Here is a 16,289-nt window from a genome sequence, read left to right as displayed (position 1 = left end):
CTTCCCAATAAAATATGATAATCAAACAGAGGGAAGTAGAAATAAAGGACAGTCTAAAATGAAGGCCTGTTCCCTGCTGCAATTGAGCTTAAGTAAATCTCCTGCACATATTTGAGGAAATCACACTCTTGGGATCTCAGCTGTTCTTACAGGAGCCGTTAAAACATAGTTCCATACATAAAGTGTTTAAAATCACCTGGAAAGTCAATGTAGCTCTGCAGTGAGGACAGACAGGTGTAACACAGAGCCCACAGCTCATTGGCCGTCAGCCTCCGTCCACAACGTGTGAGCAGCTCTCGCATGGAGATCCACTGGATGGAAACAGAACAACAAACGTAGTCTTGAAAACACATGAGTTAAAGACTTCAGCAGGATCTCAGTCGGCCTGATTAACCAACAGAAGCAATACCTCACTCCAAATGGAACAATTACACGTACATAAAGGCAGACATGTTAGTAATGCTCTATTCTGAGCCAGTACTTTCTTAACAGACAAAAGTACAGCAGAATTTAAAGGACAGGTTGTTTTTTTTTAAATAAAAATAAGCTATGCAGATCTCAGCATTATGTACCAGGGAGAATAGAGAAATATAATAAAGTTATGGACAAAAAATACACATCGATCAACAATAGCAATATTCATGAGGAAGCACTGATGGGTTCTCTTGAATATTTGAAGGTCTTGACTTTATTATGTATGGAAGGATGAGAGTTGTGTGGCTGACCTCATCCTGAGACTCTTCGTTCAGGCACAGCATGCTTTTGGTCATGTGGTTATTAGGAATGTAGAGGCCGTGGCTCAAGGAGCTCTGGTGCCCAGGAGATTCTTGTGCTGTTTCCAGGTCCTGACAGGAAGTAAACGGAGATGATAAATCCTGGATACAGTCCTTGGATTCACTTTCACGGTGCTCTTGACTCCTTGTTTCTCCTCTGCATAAAGCTTCCGCAGCGTCTTTGCTTTCTTGTGACATTTGGTTTTCCACAACTGAATTCCCATAATCCTCAGTGCGGCTGTTTGGGTAACATTCACAGGACTGGCCCCGGTTGAGTCTTTGCAACCTGTCACTCCACACAGACGTGCAGCTCAAGTGTTCGTCTGCCCCTATCTCAGTGAGGTCGCACACTGGTTCACTGATATCTCCATGTGTTGGAGGAGATAGACAGCGGGGGTTGTTGGAGTCCGGGACAGAGCAGGAGCGGTTCAGAGCCCCCCTCACTCTGTTCAGCCTCTGCTGGACCCTCCTCCTCACTGGGGAGCTGTTGTGGGACCTGCAGTCCACCTCATCTGCCAGCATTGTACCGTCTCCGTCACTGGTTTCCATATCCTCAGCCCACAGAGAGGAATCCCAGCCCCTGCACACCTGCAGAGGACATTCTTAACACTCAGTCACGTGTTGTATTATTTAATTTAATTATACATCAGTGGGTGTAAAACAGAAAGTTTAGATAACTGCAAACCTGTTCTTTTAACTTATGATCTAGGTATGGTCATATAAGTCGTAGCTAATCAGCTTACTTACAGTATACAGTACATACAGACGGGTTTCTGAAGGATGTCATCTGTGAGATATGTGTTAGAAAGCAAACCAAAATGATGGGATGCTAATGGGGACATCATCATTAGGAGTTGCGTCCGTGCTATCGTGTGTATAAATGACAAACCAATGGGTGGAAAATTCTCCTCTTTAGCCGAGTCAATTAGCATCAAGGAATTATGTCTGGCTCTGGGTTTTAGTAAGGTGGTGGATATAGACTTACACTGATACTGGTGGGGGAAGACATGACTGTTTTAACATAAGGCAGACAATACTAGTACTGTTTACTATTACTATGACTATTACAATATTATTACTATACTATTAATATTACAGTTTTTTAGCTGGTTTAAAGAAGAGTGGAAAAGTTAGTAAGGCTCTATGGTGAGACGTCTGACAGGAGAAAGAGTTTCAGAGTGCAACTTGCATTACATGCAGAGCTGACAGATGTCTGTCAATCAAAAAGTTTTGCCCACGCAAAAGTTAAACATCCAATTTCTACCTCAAATTGTAATTTTGCTGGTTCTGTCACACGGGTTTGTTTTCTAAATACTGAAAATACTTATTTAACTTGAACAACCATTAAGCAAGGCCATCTGGTTCATTTAACAGCATCAGTACTGTTTGCTTCAGTTCAATTACTTCCTCCTCTGCAGCAGCAGCTTCCTATAACAGCTGGTATCTACACCCTGTCACATACCTGCTGCCTGGACAGGCCGTTTGTCTTAACAGAAGTGTCACTGCACAGGTCTGCAGTATTATCACCCGAGCTCAGTCTTCTCAGCAGACATCTGGGTTTGGGATGCTGCCATCTCGCCTGCCAGGAACTTTCCTGCCCATCTGCGGATGTGCAAAGACAGTTAGCACCAGGAGAGACCACATCAGAGATTAACCAACAGCTTGTCATAGATTTTGGATCAAATTACCTTGAAACGTTGAAACTGATTCAATGGAAAGCACCCGTCGCCCAACAGAGGACAGTTTCCGGCACAAAGCTGCAGAGGAGGTATGAGACAGCCGTGCTTCAGCCACAGACACGATGTCCTGTGGGAGTATCAGACTTGCAGGTTTGCAGTATTGAACAAAGACACTTCAATGCTTGTGTTCTATGTTTTTGCAACAAATCTGTATCTTTTTAAACAAAGGCAGTAGAACTAGCAGCTGACAGGTGCCTGTGCAACCAGTGGAGTTGCAGTTTACATCTGTCAAGACTGAAGGAGTTTAATAAAAGGTGAAATAGATTTTTAACAATAACCATTCAAACATGATTCCACTGCTGTAACCTACATTACATCCAATGAGGAACCATCTTCACTTTTTTGTCTTGTTTTTTCAGTGGAGAAAGCCAAAAGAACGCTGATAGACAGCGTCCCCACATGGTGCAATGGCAGTTGACTGAAGCCCAGTATAAACTACTGGGCCTGTGCATGGGGACTAGCAGGGAGACAGCAGGACCCCTGTTCTGATCCTGGACTGGACTAACAACACTAAAGCCCTCTTCAAGAGGGGGCAGAGCAGACTGTTGCTCCTGGGGACGCTCAGATTCTTCAGTGTTTGCAACAGTTTCCTGTCAGGTGACCGTGACCTTGACCTTTCAAAACCATGTCGGTTCCTCTTTGAGTCCAACGGAACATTTCAAATTTGTAGAAGGTTGTTCAGGAGTAAAAGGACAGACAATCTGAAAACACTCCGGGTCAGGCTGGTGCCGGTTTGGAGACATGAGAACATTTGAGAGACACAATAGGAATCTGACCAGAACATGTTTCTGTCAGAGTCACTTCTCATTTGGAATCAGTGATTCTGATTGTATATTAGAGATACTGCGTTTCAGTCAAGTGACCATGAGGCATCTCATTACATGGTTGTGGATGTTCACTGTATTATTGACCCATCTCTTGTCATCATGAGATTTAATATTTTAAATATACTTTACATATAATGTGGGTTCTAGAGAATTTAGAATTATTTTATGTTATTCTTGTAAATTTATGCAGTTTATGCTGCATAGCATAGAAGAACTTCCCTTGTGTCTTTTGTTGATTTTGTGAAACTGTATCGTTCCAGTTGTCAATCATACTTTGTACTTGTTTGAGGTTTATTATTATTACCAAAAGTCATTATTATAATTAAATATACATTTTCACTTTTAACCGGATATATTATAGGGCCTTTGAAATATGTTTCTCTCCCCATGCACCTTTTCCATGTGTTATTATGATTATGAATGTTATTATTAGAATTGTGAACTAATTTAGATCAAAATTTTGTTTGGTGCTTTTGTTTTGCCCTGTCGATGAAGTTCATGCTGTGGCACTTTCACTGAATGTAGTTTGCACTGACACACAACTTCCACTTGATGCTGCTCAAGAGCACTGGCTGACTTCAGTATCTGAACTACAATTAGTCCTAACCATAGGAGAGAAATGAACTTAAATGAATGCTAAAGCCATAACGACTGCAAACATAATTTATTCTCCTAAAAGTCCAATGTGATTCTACATCTGAATGTACTGGGAGATTTGAAGGACATTATCCACACATGCTGCCAACCATGTGCTTGGGGCATGATGATTTGATAAAAATACATTCATTTAGTTCTTTATTTGTGTTTATTTCATTATGTTTATGCCTGTTTTAATTTTTTGTTGATAAATGTATGTCTTACTTGCAAATTTTATATTTAAATTGTTATTTTTAATCACCAAATATCAAAATAAAATAAAGATCATGCGCAAATTTTGCATTTGAGTTGAAAACTAACCTTAAACACATTTATTTAGTTACCATGACAACACAATTGTCAAGTGAAATCTCTAAGTTATTCCACACTTGTTTCACCAAGGTCAAACCATGTAGCTTTAGTAGCAGAGAGCAGTCGGCAGTGTTTCTGTACCTGCAGGAGCGGCCTATCCTCAGGCTTCTCCTCCTGCATCTGCTCCAACAGCTTCTGGACTTCTTCTCCCAGCTCAGCCTCCAGCTCTGGCTCGATGACAAAGTTCAGTGCTGCAGAGAGTGTCGAGCCCAGAGAGTAAACATGGCCCTGTAGCAGGAGAAGAAAACAGAGATCCAAATCTGTGAAAGATTATAGAAAAAAAAAAGTTGTGTCCAGTAATTGTCATGTATTGTGTGTATATATGTGGAGCTCTTGTTTTGCTTTGCTGCACAGACACTAGATATTATGGTCAGCTCTTTACCACCAGTGGATTTGAACCAGGTGCTTTAGAGTTCACGTCCATGACGCAACGATCACCCCGACAAGTGAAGTGGTCTGCACCCATACGTATTTAGTAAACAGATGTGGGAGGCGGATCCCAGTGTGGGTGACCCAAATAGAAGAGTAAATATTCAGCTGGCCTTAACTCCGGTTTTGCTTCTGCTATTACTTTAGTAAAATCTCCTTTGAGAAAAAAAACACTTGAAAAAACAACACGAGGGAGGTGGAGAAAAGGAGGTGTTGAAGTATGACAAGCTGCAGTAAAATTAGATTACAGTTTATTTTAACATGTGCAGGAGCTACATAAATCTATCTAAAGGTATGTGTGTGACAGTGAGAATCACGAGAAAGTAGAACAGTATTACTGAAAGAGTGTAAATAATTTATTTGAACATTCATTAAACCCACAATAATGAGAATAAGAAATATAAGTCTACTACAAAAAGACCCAATAGTAGAACTGCATCAGGAAAGTCAAATATATATTAGTGTGCAGTACATAGACACACACTCATTGTATATTCATTTATGATGTGCATTGTAGTGGAGTGCATTTCTCCTCCAGGGCCCAAAAGTCCCTTATTTAAATTAGCTAGATCTGGATTTTTATTTGGATCTGCACCAAATTACACACTTTCATAAATATCAGTCCCCTAAACCTGAATGATTTTTTCATCAAGAACCAAATTATTATCGGAGAAATCAACAAAAATGTTGAAAATGCCCTATATCACAATGTTCCTCCTGGATCTGCCCCTGATTCGCACCTACACCAAAGTTTTATGGGTTCTTTCCTGACCTATATATATATATATATATATACCACAGCCTTCTACCAAGTTTCATGGTAATTGGTGCAGTATTTCTTCATGATCCTGCTACTAATAGACAGACAGACAAATGCAGATGAAAGCATAACCCCCTTCTGTCTATGTACACGACTGTATAGGTGTACCTAATAAAGTGGTCACTGAAAGTAACATTGGCTAACCTGGGTAATGGATTGTTTCAAACCTGATCGATCATGTGATGATCATGCTTCTTCCCATTTGACATTGGCAAGAGAGTTTGTGTGGAGGAGTCATGGGTGAGGAAAGGGAACAACCCTCTCCTCTACATTCAGGAAAAAGCGTCAAGGTGCCCATGACTGTGTGCTGGGCTCCCAGGGGCCAAGTGTGTGAAAATGACTCGTGTGCAGCTGTGAGCACATTCAAATCTGGACGAAGAGTCAGAGTTTCTCACCTCAAACGTGCTGCCTGTGTTGTCAAACTCAGGAGGAACAAAGGAGCCTTCTGGATCATCTGCGGGTCCAAAAAAATGCACCAATTAACCCTTAAACTTGTCTGAAATACACACATCACAACGTCATAAAAAGGGGACATACAGTGCATTTGTCGTTTGATGTGTATACACTGGGATGTGTAGCCATGTCAACTGTGTACTGTAACCTACTAGCTAAGCATCCACTGTAATGAGATGCAAACCAGAGGGATATGCTGAACCACAGCGAGCGCGTGCAGCCGTTTCCCCTTTAATTTGCATGATTCATGTGTCAGAGATAATCCCTGACAAACAAGACAGGAGCAACCTGCAGATCAGACGCCGAGGCAGCCTCAGAGGGATCCTCCTCTTCCTCCTGAGGAAGGTCAGAGTTCACACAGGCTGGATAAGCTATAGGCGCACAAACACATGAAAGTGTCACTGTACTCTCCCTCAACTGGACTCAGGGAAGTGGAGACGGAGGGAGAACGAGGTTGTTCTCATGAGTTAGAGGAGAGGAGGTAAAGTGGGTCATGACAGATCTGGGTTTGTCTCCTGGAGTCATGGTATCCCCTCCCAGGTGTAGTGAGGCTGGTCTCTCTCCTTTCTCCTCATCTCCTCTCCATCCCTTTAATCTCTCTAGTCCCCTTACTCTCTTTTGTCCTTTTTAACTTCATCTCCTCCTTAAAGCCTTTTCCTCCTAATCTCCTTCTTGTTACTTTACTTCTTTAACATTTTTTCTCCTTTCCTTTTCCCTCCTTTTCTTTCCTTTCTCCTCAACTGACCTTTCCTTTCCTTTTACCTTCCTTTCTTTCCTTTATTTTCCTTTCCTTTGTCCTCAACTTTCCTTTCCCCTTCTTTCCTCCCCCTCCTTTCCTTTCCTTTCTCCTCAACTTTCCTTTCCCCTTCTTTCCTCCCCCTCCTTTCCTTTCCTTTCACCTCAACTTTCCTATACTTTCCTTTCATTTTTTTTTTACATTCTTTTACATTCCGTTTCCCTCATAGTCTTTCCTTTCCTTCTCCTCACCATCTCTCTCCTTTCCTATCCTTTCCTTTTCTCCCCTACTTTGCTTTTGAATCTCCTCCTCTCTCTTTTTGTCTTTCCGGTCTTCTCCCATTTTATTTCTATTTTCAACTCAAGTTTGATCTCCTCTTTTGTCCTCTAAAAAATGTTGGCAGTTCAAACAAGCAAGGAGAAAGGAAGTCACCCAGGGTGCTAAAGGAGGACAAGGTATTTTAAGTCCTAGAGGTAGGGCACTATAACCCAGTGAAATGTGCTGTAAATAAGAGAGAAAATATAGACAGCCGTTGTCAGTGACGCAGTTGCCTCCAGGGTGATGGTGAGTCATGTATGCCTTCAGCATTTTAGCACAACAGGTAGTGTGAGGTGAGCAGTACCGCTGCTCCGACACACTCTCCAGTTGGACCGATCACATTTCCCACAGAGCACAGCCGGCCATGTTTTAGCACAAATGGAGCAGTTTGCAATGCTAAGCCTCTTGGGGAAATTAGCATTTTGCTTTGGTCAGCACTGTATGAAAACCATTGGAGGACATTTTGTTGCTCTGGCTGGCTGCCGTGGTGCCTGCACTTCATCCACAGTCACGTACGACAGTGTTCCCGTCATCGCCGCAGTGATTAATTAGCTGAAATGAACCCTATTGATGAGTCGTTGTGGCAACAGCTATTATCACTGAGATTCATCACTGCAGCCCTCAAGGTCACTCCAGGGACGGCCTGTTTGTGTGGAAGCGTGAGATTGGCCGTCCAAGTGTGCATCAGCTTGACATTTCATTGCTATCGGACAAAAAAAAGCTCAATTAAAAGGAATCAATGGGAAACGGTGCAGCGAGGAAGGCACAGAGTGTAGCGTTATGATTAATGACACAGATGCTCAGTGTTCAGCATGAACAACGAACACAAAAAGGTTAATGTGGGCAGTGCGGCTACTTCCACAGGATGAATCAGAGCCAAAGGACTGAACACAATCAAATAAAGAGCGACAACAAATGAGGATGACAACTGACAGAGTCATCAGAACACTGCTCCATAGTGTCTGTTCCTGATGGGGGCGTCTGTGTGGAGATACAAAGTAGATACAACATTGAAAAGGATGCTATGAAGGCTGCGTAATCTGTTTGTGTGATTGTGTGTGTGTGTGTGTGTGTGTGTGTGTGTGTGTGTGTGTGTGTGTGTGTGTGTGTGTGTGTGTGTGTGTGTGTGTGTGTGTGTGTGTGTGTGTGTGTGTTTGAATGTGTGTGAGAAAGAGGAGCTGTGCAGGTTGACTGCTGATAGGCTAACCAAGCTGTTTCCACAACAACAATCCCCCTGGCAACTCTAGCACAGTTGATGTAATCAATGCCTATCAATTTCGGACATTTGGCATCAGGGCATGGAATGAATTTGTGCAACACTGTGTGTGTGTGTGTGTGTGTGTGTGTGTGTGTGTGTGTGTGTGTGTGTGTGTGTGTGTGTTTTTTGGCCAGTCCTCACTTTTTCAAAAGGGTGAGAGTATAGGGAATGCATTGTTCCAATTACCGTCCTCACTAAGATAGAAGGACAAGAATGCACAAGTGTGTGGATTTGTGTGTCGCGAGTGCATGTATGCGCGCGCGTGTGTGTGTGTGTGTTAGCGTTAAGACAGAGTATGAGACAGCAGTAAAATGAGAATGAGAGATAAGATAAGATAATGAGATAAGAATACTACAGAGAAAAAAATGACAACTAGTCGGAGGGACTACAGCTCCTGATAGAATATTTGATGAACAGAACTGTGAAGGAGAAAGATGCATCTTTGGTTTGAATCAGAGCAGACCTGCAGACCTTGGCAAAGCCTGACAGATCCAGTAAGTTACACGAGACACGTTTTTGAGCAGGAATTAGCAAATTGAAGCTGATACAGATCAGGGCAACAAATCACTGACGAGGAAACGACGGCTTCTCCCGGTGTCAAACAGAGCAGAGAGCTTATACTGCAGTTACTAAGGGACAACCTCATTTCTAAACTTCCTGCAATGCAGTTCTTACCTAATCCCTTATGTATTCACATTATGAAACAGATTCATCTTTCAAAGTAAAAATGCACTACTTCACAAAACTATTGCAGTCCATCTTAACTGCGTAATGCATGGAAGTTAAATCCTATATCAGAACAAGTATAACAAGAATAAGTGCAAATCAAGGCCTCCAAAATGTATGGAAAGTTGTTTAGTTACAGTTCAAATAGAACAAATATATATAAAAACTGTGTGTGTGTGCATGTCTATCTATAGTTATGAGGGCCAATACTTAGAATAATTAGAATTAGGTTTAGGGTCGGGGTTCGGCATTTAGTTGTGATGGTTAAGGTTAGGGTAAGGGGCTAGGGAATGCATTATGCCAATAAGTGTCCTCACAACCATAGAGACAAGTGTGTGTGTTTGTGTGTGTGTGTGGTAGACTCACCACTGAGCTGCTCCATGAAGCAAACATTCCCATGGGCATTGAAGGCCAGCGTGTCTGGCGTAATACACAGGCTGTGAAAGAGGTGGGAGGGCCTGATGCTCTGCAGGGCCACGACACACTCTGCACACACCGCCCACACCTCCTCCTCTGACAAACAGCTGTCCCGCAGAGAGAGGATGTCTGCCAGAGACACGTTCTCCTGTGGACACACACACACAGGTTTAAAAAAACATAGGATATTTGAATTTTAGTATTAAGGAACAGGCCTGAACTGCATGAGTGCTCCTGCTCAATGCTTGTGTAAGGGCAAATTTTAATGAGGAACTCTTGTTGCTCAGTACTTATTACTTGCTGTGAACAAGAGTCAGAATTATTCATTAATGACCACACAACCAAGTTAGTGGAATTCTTTTTCGGGAGAAAACTGTTTTGAAAATGGGATTATTTGTTGGATAAGGATCTGTAGCACCTCCTAGAGGGGAAACGGTGGTGAGCAGTTTGGGAGGGGCGTGATGTTGCGTTTGAGGAATAGTTAATCAACTTTAAACTTTTCCATTATTGGCTTCCATGTTTCCCTACCATGGGCACCAAAATGCACCATCAACATTTTCAAAACAGTCCCTGCTATCAGCTTCATTTAGGTCTGCTCACTCATGTGGAACGGATTTATTAAAATGTAAATACAGTGATTGCAAAATTATAGTTTGGCATTATGGCTCTTGGCCTCGTATTCTCTACCGTGCTTGGGGGGAGTCAAGTTTTACCTCGAATCTGGAGAAAGCTGGGATAGAGGTGGATATATATAACAATAAAAAGGCTCAAGGGGTTGGACAACATGGACACAACTTACAATCATGGTTTAACAAAATATGTTTTTTAGTCATTTCTTTTATAGCACTACATGTATATAGGTCTATACACTCGGTGCCCATTGGCTATCGTTTGATTACAAATTACCCTCTGGGTGAAACAGCCAATATTTTTGGGTGTAGACGGCAGATATCTGGTCCAGACTCTGTCCTCCGGTTGCCATACACAGTCCCACTAGTTTCTTAAATCACACAAGTTAAATGTTTCTCCACACAAATCAAAAACAGTGATTCTTTTTGTAGGTCTATTAAGTCCAGACGACATTTTGGCTTATATCTATTAAGAGCTACCTGCACATGAATCCAGATAAATTAAAAAGGCAACCAAAGTCTACTCAAACGTGATTGATCAAACTACAAATGGAAACCAAGAAGATTTCCCGCCCCCAAAATCTTGTTCCTCTACAAAAGATTCTTCACATGCAGAATCTGTTCATAGAGATAATGTATTTTTAAGATAAATTCTTAACAGATAACAGCGTGTGTGTGTTTTTCGGCTAATTCGCTTAATTAAATCTCAGACAATAGAAGGCAATTCATCACATGAATGCAAAACTGCAGTGCATATGATACTGCCACACTTGTCTGCAGTGGTCTAACACATGGGTGTTAAACCTGTCAGCTAATAACCAGGTTGCTGACTATTAGGAGGTTGCTACTCTGCAAAACATTTTTTTTTCCAACAACAAATCTGAACTATATACACTTTAAAGCTCAGAAACTCATCTTTCCCTCGTCACGGGACCTCTTATACGTTTGCTGTTTGTTTTCTTTCAGAAGAGCATCTTTGTCCTTGCAGCTGACAACGGTAGATGATGCATTTGTCCTCGAAAAGTCTGCGGAATGAGTAATCAGTCGTCTACCTCTCTTGACACTGTCTCTCGACTATAACTCAACATTTATCTCAGGTGTAGAAAGAGACAGTTGCTGTAAGATGAGTGGAGGTAAATCAAATTGTTGCTCCTCTAGGTAATAAAGAGTCTATTCCTTTGCTCAGATTTTGCTGGAAAATCATATCTGGAAAATTAAATCGTTAAAATAAAAGTGTGGGTGGAAAAATCGAATTGAGGAAGTAAAACCAGATTTACTTGTGGGTCCTGCTCATATATTCGCGTCCAAAAGTGCAAAGTGAGCACAGAGAAACTTTCCCTCTTCAGTAGATGCGAGTGAAAACAGCCCTGCAGCGTTAAACTCTGCGCATATACTCATCTGCACAGTGCAGCTCAAACATCCGCGTGAAGGAGCAATAAGCAATAGACATATCTGAGAGGAGGGGGCTTTAAAGAGGGAGATACCTCTGTGAAAACTTTCATCAAAACCTATGCTAGATTTCTACCATCTCACAGTTTCATAAGTCCTGTTGAACACAAGGTGAGCAACATAAACCCAGCAGCATGCCCCAAGCTTCGCTCCAATATCATATAAATTCACTAGACCCAATTAGGACAAATAAACAGACCTGCTCTTCACTGGTATGAATAACCTTGTCTTGATTCAACCCCTCTGTTGGACTTTAAATTGATCTGTTTGGATCATTTGTTGGACTCATAGTGTTTGGTTCTTTGGATTCATATCTTTGTTGGTACTTTGAAGTCTTGAATTCCTCTTTTACTGTGAAGTTTTATTTCCCTTGTGCGTCTCATAACTTCCTGTCTTCATCTTCTTTCCGTCCTACTCTGGTCTCTTGTCCCGCCCTGACTAGATCTACTTGTGTCTTGAAAGTTGATGTATTCAAACCCTGTGTTTCTTGTTGTTCATCATTAATTCGTCTTGTTAGCTTCCCAGTGACAGTTCCAGCATTTTCCTCAAGATTATTCCCTGTGAGGTAGTTTTATTTTTTGGTCTGGCCTTGGCTTCTGTGTTTTATGGATACCTTCACCCAATTCAACAGCACTGTGTTTGATAAGCCCTCGTGGGAATCTGCATTTGGGTGCTCACATGTCTAACAGACCTGTCTGAAAAAAGTTTAAAGGGGAACTACTGAAGTACTTTTCAACATCTATGTTTATTTAAGTGGTCGTGTAAATGATTGGTATTTAAAAAAAAATTTGGAATTGGTCCAGGAGATCATCTCTGTCGGCAGCAACATGGCGGCAGTGGCTCCAATGTAATCTTATGGGGCAACAGCGACATTCCACGAGATGAGACTCAGATTTCCAATTACGTCCTAACTGAAGTTTTTGTTGTCACTATATATGCATGTAAGGGGCACAGCAGCCCACTATTTTTTATTTTGTATTATTCATCTCTCCAGAGAAGTGTTGCCAGACTCTTAGCAAGGACCCAGAATAACAATTTGAGCCTTTTATCTGTGAGAAAACTTTCCTTTGACATTTCATGGGTTGTCACAGTTGCCCCATAAGACATTCTAGCCACTGCAGCCGTGTTGGGCTGCCAGCAGAGATGATCTACTGGACCAACTGCAAAAGTTTTTGTAAGTATTACACACCCACATTTATATACATATGGTACTGGTTAAAAAATATCGTTCTCCCCCTTTAAAACTTTGGACACTTTCAAAAGTAATTTCCACAGTAGAACTGTCTGTCTTTTGTGTTGTCCACTGAAGAACTGATTCTTTTCATAAAAAAGCAGGATTTTAAATTTAATTTGGAAACTACCCCTGAACAATGCCCCGATTTTGACACTATATGACTAGAATATTCAGATTTATTTTCAGTAGCAAGTTCATTTAGTGCATGAAGTACACAATATCCTGCACAGACATGCAAACACTTTGTATTGCCATTTCATTGGAGGGACTCTACATACCGAAAAGAACACACCATCTGTGATCCACTATCACCAAATGGCCCCATTTATCCCGGTAGACGCAGTGATCTCAAAGATTCCACCCGGCATCCTGCATAATGCTGTGCTCTGATTATTACAGCATCTTCTGTTCCATTTTGCAAGTGAATACAAAAGCTGTCCTCAGCTCCGACAGAGGGGTGGAAGTGGTGAGTGTGGGGTCTTCACAAAGCAGCAACTGTCTAACACTATATCTAGGACTTTAATTACCATGACCTTAACATGTTAACATGTTCTTCCATGACATTATTCATACCACACCAGGGTAACTCTCAATGGAAACTTATTTTTACTCCCATAAAGTCTCCATCTCTTTGAGCTGCATTCATCTGTTTTGCTTCATGACTCTCTTGTAGGCGCAGGAAAGTTGCAGCAGATTGGGAACAAAGCATTCTGGTGTGTTCCGGTAGGCTGGTGCACAATTACAGGGCAGAGAAGTGCCACTTCGAGCAGCAGCAGCAGCAGCAGCAGCCCCAGAAATAGAGAGATTCCCCTGAGAACAGTGCAGGGGAAAGCTAGAAGTCTCTTTCACCCTCCTCAAGTTAAATATGTTGTCCTACATAAGTTTGCCTCTGAGCTCCGAGGTCCTGATGAGACTGGCGGTGGAGTTCTTTCTGAGTTTGTGCTCTGGGACCAAGAGGAAAAGTAGAAGAGGGTGCCAGTGCTGTATGCATCTGAGTTTGACTTTAGTTCTTCACACATTCAAAACGATGACAGTGATTTGACAGTTTCCTGATTAGACGCTCGCTGAGCAAATGAGGTTAAATGTTACCAATTTGTCACTTCTGTCTGACAACTGTCAGACTGTTAGAACAGCAGTTTCTTGATGAAACTATTCCTCATCCTATTCTGACAATGAATATGGCACTTTGGCAGTCTAATTAAGATAAATCAAGTGGATGTCTTCCAAAGTTACTGTCTTTTTAGAACAAAATTCCCTCGTCACATCACTATCCCTTGACACCCAATGACGTTAAACTCACACTGAGGTCTCATGTTAACATCAGATCAACTTTGGAATATATTTTTACATAAAACGCGGCCTGTGTAGTTTGTCCAACCCTCACCTCAATGGGCTCACTGGGAGAAGATTTCTTATGTCAATGGGAGGGATGATTACAACAAGACAAACCTGTGTCAGTTTATAACAACACTTGACTATTGATTAAAGAAAGACTTGAAAAATTGTTAACCACCCCCTTAAAACACTGAATGGATAATATATGATCCATTTTTTGTGAATAAGCGATAATGCTGCTGATAATGTCGGCAATAACCCTATCAAGTATCAAGAGGTAACTAAGTTAGGAACATTCAGAAACAGTAACAAAAGTTCATCATCAAATAGGTTAAAGCCAGACGTGAAATGTATCTCAGTTGGACTGTAGTATTTCCATTAGACTTTATATTTCTACCACTCCCCCTGCATACATAAAACATTACTTTTCAAATAAATGTTTTTAAAGTGCAGTGCTTGAACTCTATTGACCTGTGACCCACTGTGACCCATAAAACACTGTTTTAGACGTCTATGATAGCAGTTCTATGAAATAGTGATTTGTCTTTAAACTTTGCATATGGTTTCATTTAAATAAATGTCCAATAATCATGTTAGGGCCTCTAGATGTATCTTGTGACAACCCTGCTTAACTGTATATAGAATAGTTACTTAAGTACTTTGCTGTTGTTACTTTATTTTAATGTGATTACTTTTGTGCTTTTACTTCTAAAGGAAGAAATATAGTAGGACTTTCACATATTTTAGGTCATTGTTGCTTTAACTTGAATTCAAGATTTGAAGAGCCTACTTCTTCCAACAGTTACAGTGACAGAGCTGCTGTGATAAAAATAAAATACACAGTGCGAAGGAAGAGTGATGGATTCAGGTTCATTGCTATGCGGAAAAAAACTTGTTCAAGTTATATTAACACAATTGATAACTTTAATCTGAAAACGTGATTATTTTAAAACGTTTTTTAACAGTTTTCTAATTCAGTGTACTAGGTTCAGACCTTTGATATAATTCAGTGACAATGCAGGGGAGGTGCTGGTCCTGGTACTGAAATCTTCTGCTACTGACTTTAAATCCTCAAAAGTTTAAACTTGTGGAGGTTTATATTTTTAAGGAAAATCCCTCCTCGTGTCCCATTTTTTAAAATCATCAAACCTGACATCTTGAAAGGAAATAAGACGACTGGAGACAGTCGAGCCAAAAGCTGCTTGAGTTTCTTATTCTGAGTGACTGGTTTCTTCTGAAGTGAACTTTACAATAGGACAAACCTCATGAATAATTGACCCACTTGTCCTACATTTAATTTGAGATCAGGGAAGCCAATATTAGGATTGTTATTAAATAAATCACGATTGCATTGACCCAGAACTTCTTCAAATGAAAGAAACATCGACTCACCTCATCCTCCAGCAGCGGAGGCAGATGTTCCAGATCGTAGTATCCGTCTCTGTCTCCAGCTTTCTCCAAGTATGAGAGAGCCGCATCTCCGCCCGTAGTGTCCATTGCAGCAACTTTGATCCAATCAAGTATGGTGAAGCGGATTCCGGCCCAGACGGCTCGAGGCAGATGGCATCTCTCCCGGTGCACCGGGCACAGACTGGGGAGGTCCAGCGGCCAGTCAGCCGGTGGTCGCTGCGGAGACAGCGGGGCGAGCGAGAGCAATGCGCCGGGATCGACCCTCTGCAGCCGGCTGATGGAGGCAGGAGGAGGCGGCGGTGGTGGTGGTGGTGGTAGGAGTGTGAGAGGCTGTCATGACTACCACACCTCCGCAGAACGAGGCGACTCACCGAAGCCGATCATGAGCTGCAGTTCTCGGGGAGGGAGAGAGAGAGAGAGAGAGAGAGTCCCGGCTGTGCCCGGTGGAGGAGTCAGAGCTGGCACAGTGTCCATGCTACAGTTGGCTGCAGCTCCACGCCTCCGCTCACACAGTCTGACTCATATTCATCACTTGGCTCGTATTATCTCTTCGGTCCTGTTATGCCATCGTTATGTGCAGGGTTTTATTTCTCCACCACACTGCACATACTCCGGGCCCATCGTTTACAAACTGTCTTTACCTTCAAGAAAGTTATCTCAAAATGGTCACAAGTCTCTTTCTTTGACATCTTTATTGAATATCCTTCTATAAACTGTATTTACACTGA

The 16,289-nt window shown here is 41.8% G+C and overlaps 1 protein-coding gene across 2 annotated transcripts in view; it reads right to left on the bottom strand.

Moving 5' to 3' along the window:
- Positions 1–16,021, bottom strand: part of LOC118119305 (kinase non-catalytic C-lobe domain-containing protein 1) — a 38,760-nt gene extending 22,739 nt beyond the window's left edge. The window contains exons 1-8 of one of the 2 annotated variants that reach the window (XR_004698068.2): positions 15,544–16,021; positions 9,454–9,652; positions 5,992–6,050; positions 4,429–4,575; positions 2,462–2,579; positions 2,236–2,375; positions 726–1,361; positions 197–311 (exon numbers count right to left, since the gene is read on the bottom strand). Coding sequence is in view for 1 of the 2 variants with exons in the window: in XM_035173141.2 (XP_035029032.2) it covers positions 197–311; positions 726–1,361; positions 2,236–2,375; positions 2,462–2,579; positions 4,429–4,575; positions 5,992–6,050; positions 9,454–9,652; positions 15,544–15,648 (1,519 nt within the window). In the remaining variant the exon portion in view is untranslated. The remainder of the gene's footprint in view (positions 1–196; positions 312–725; positions 1,362–2,235; positions 2,376–2,461; positions 2,580–4,428; positions 4,576–5,991; positions 6,051–9,453; positions 9,653–15,543) is intronic. The other variant, XM_035173141.2, reaches the window with a different exon arrangement.
- Between the last annotated feature and the right edge of the window lie 268 nt (positions 16,022–16,289).

This window comes from Hippoglossus stenolepis, chromosome 12, assembly GCF_022539355.2.
Source record: "Hippoglossus stenolepis isolate QCI-W04-F060 chromosome 12, HSTE1.2, whole genome shotgun sequence".
Classification (NCBI taxonomy): Eukaryota; Metazoa; Chordata; class Actinopteri; order Pleuronectiformes; family Pleuronectidae; genus Hippoglossus; species Hippoglossus stenolepis.
This window is presented reverse-complemented; position numbering and strand designations above follow the sequence as displayed.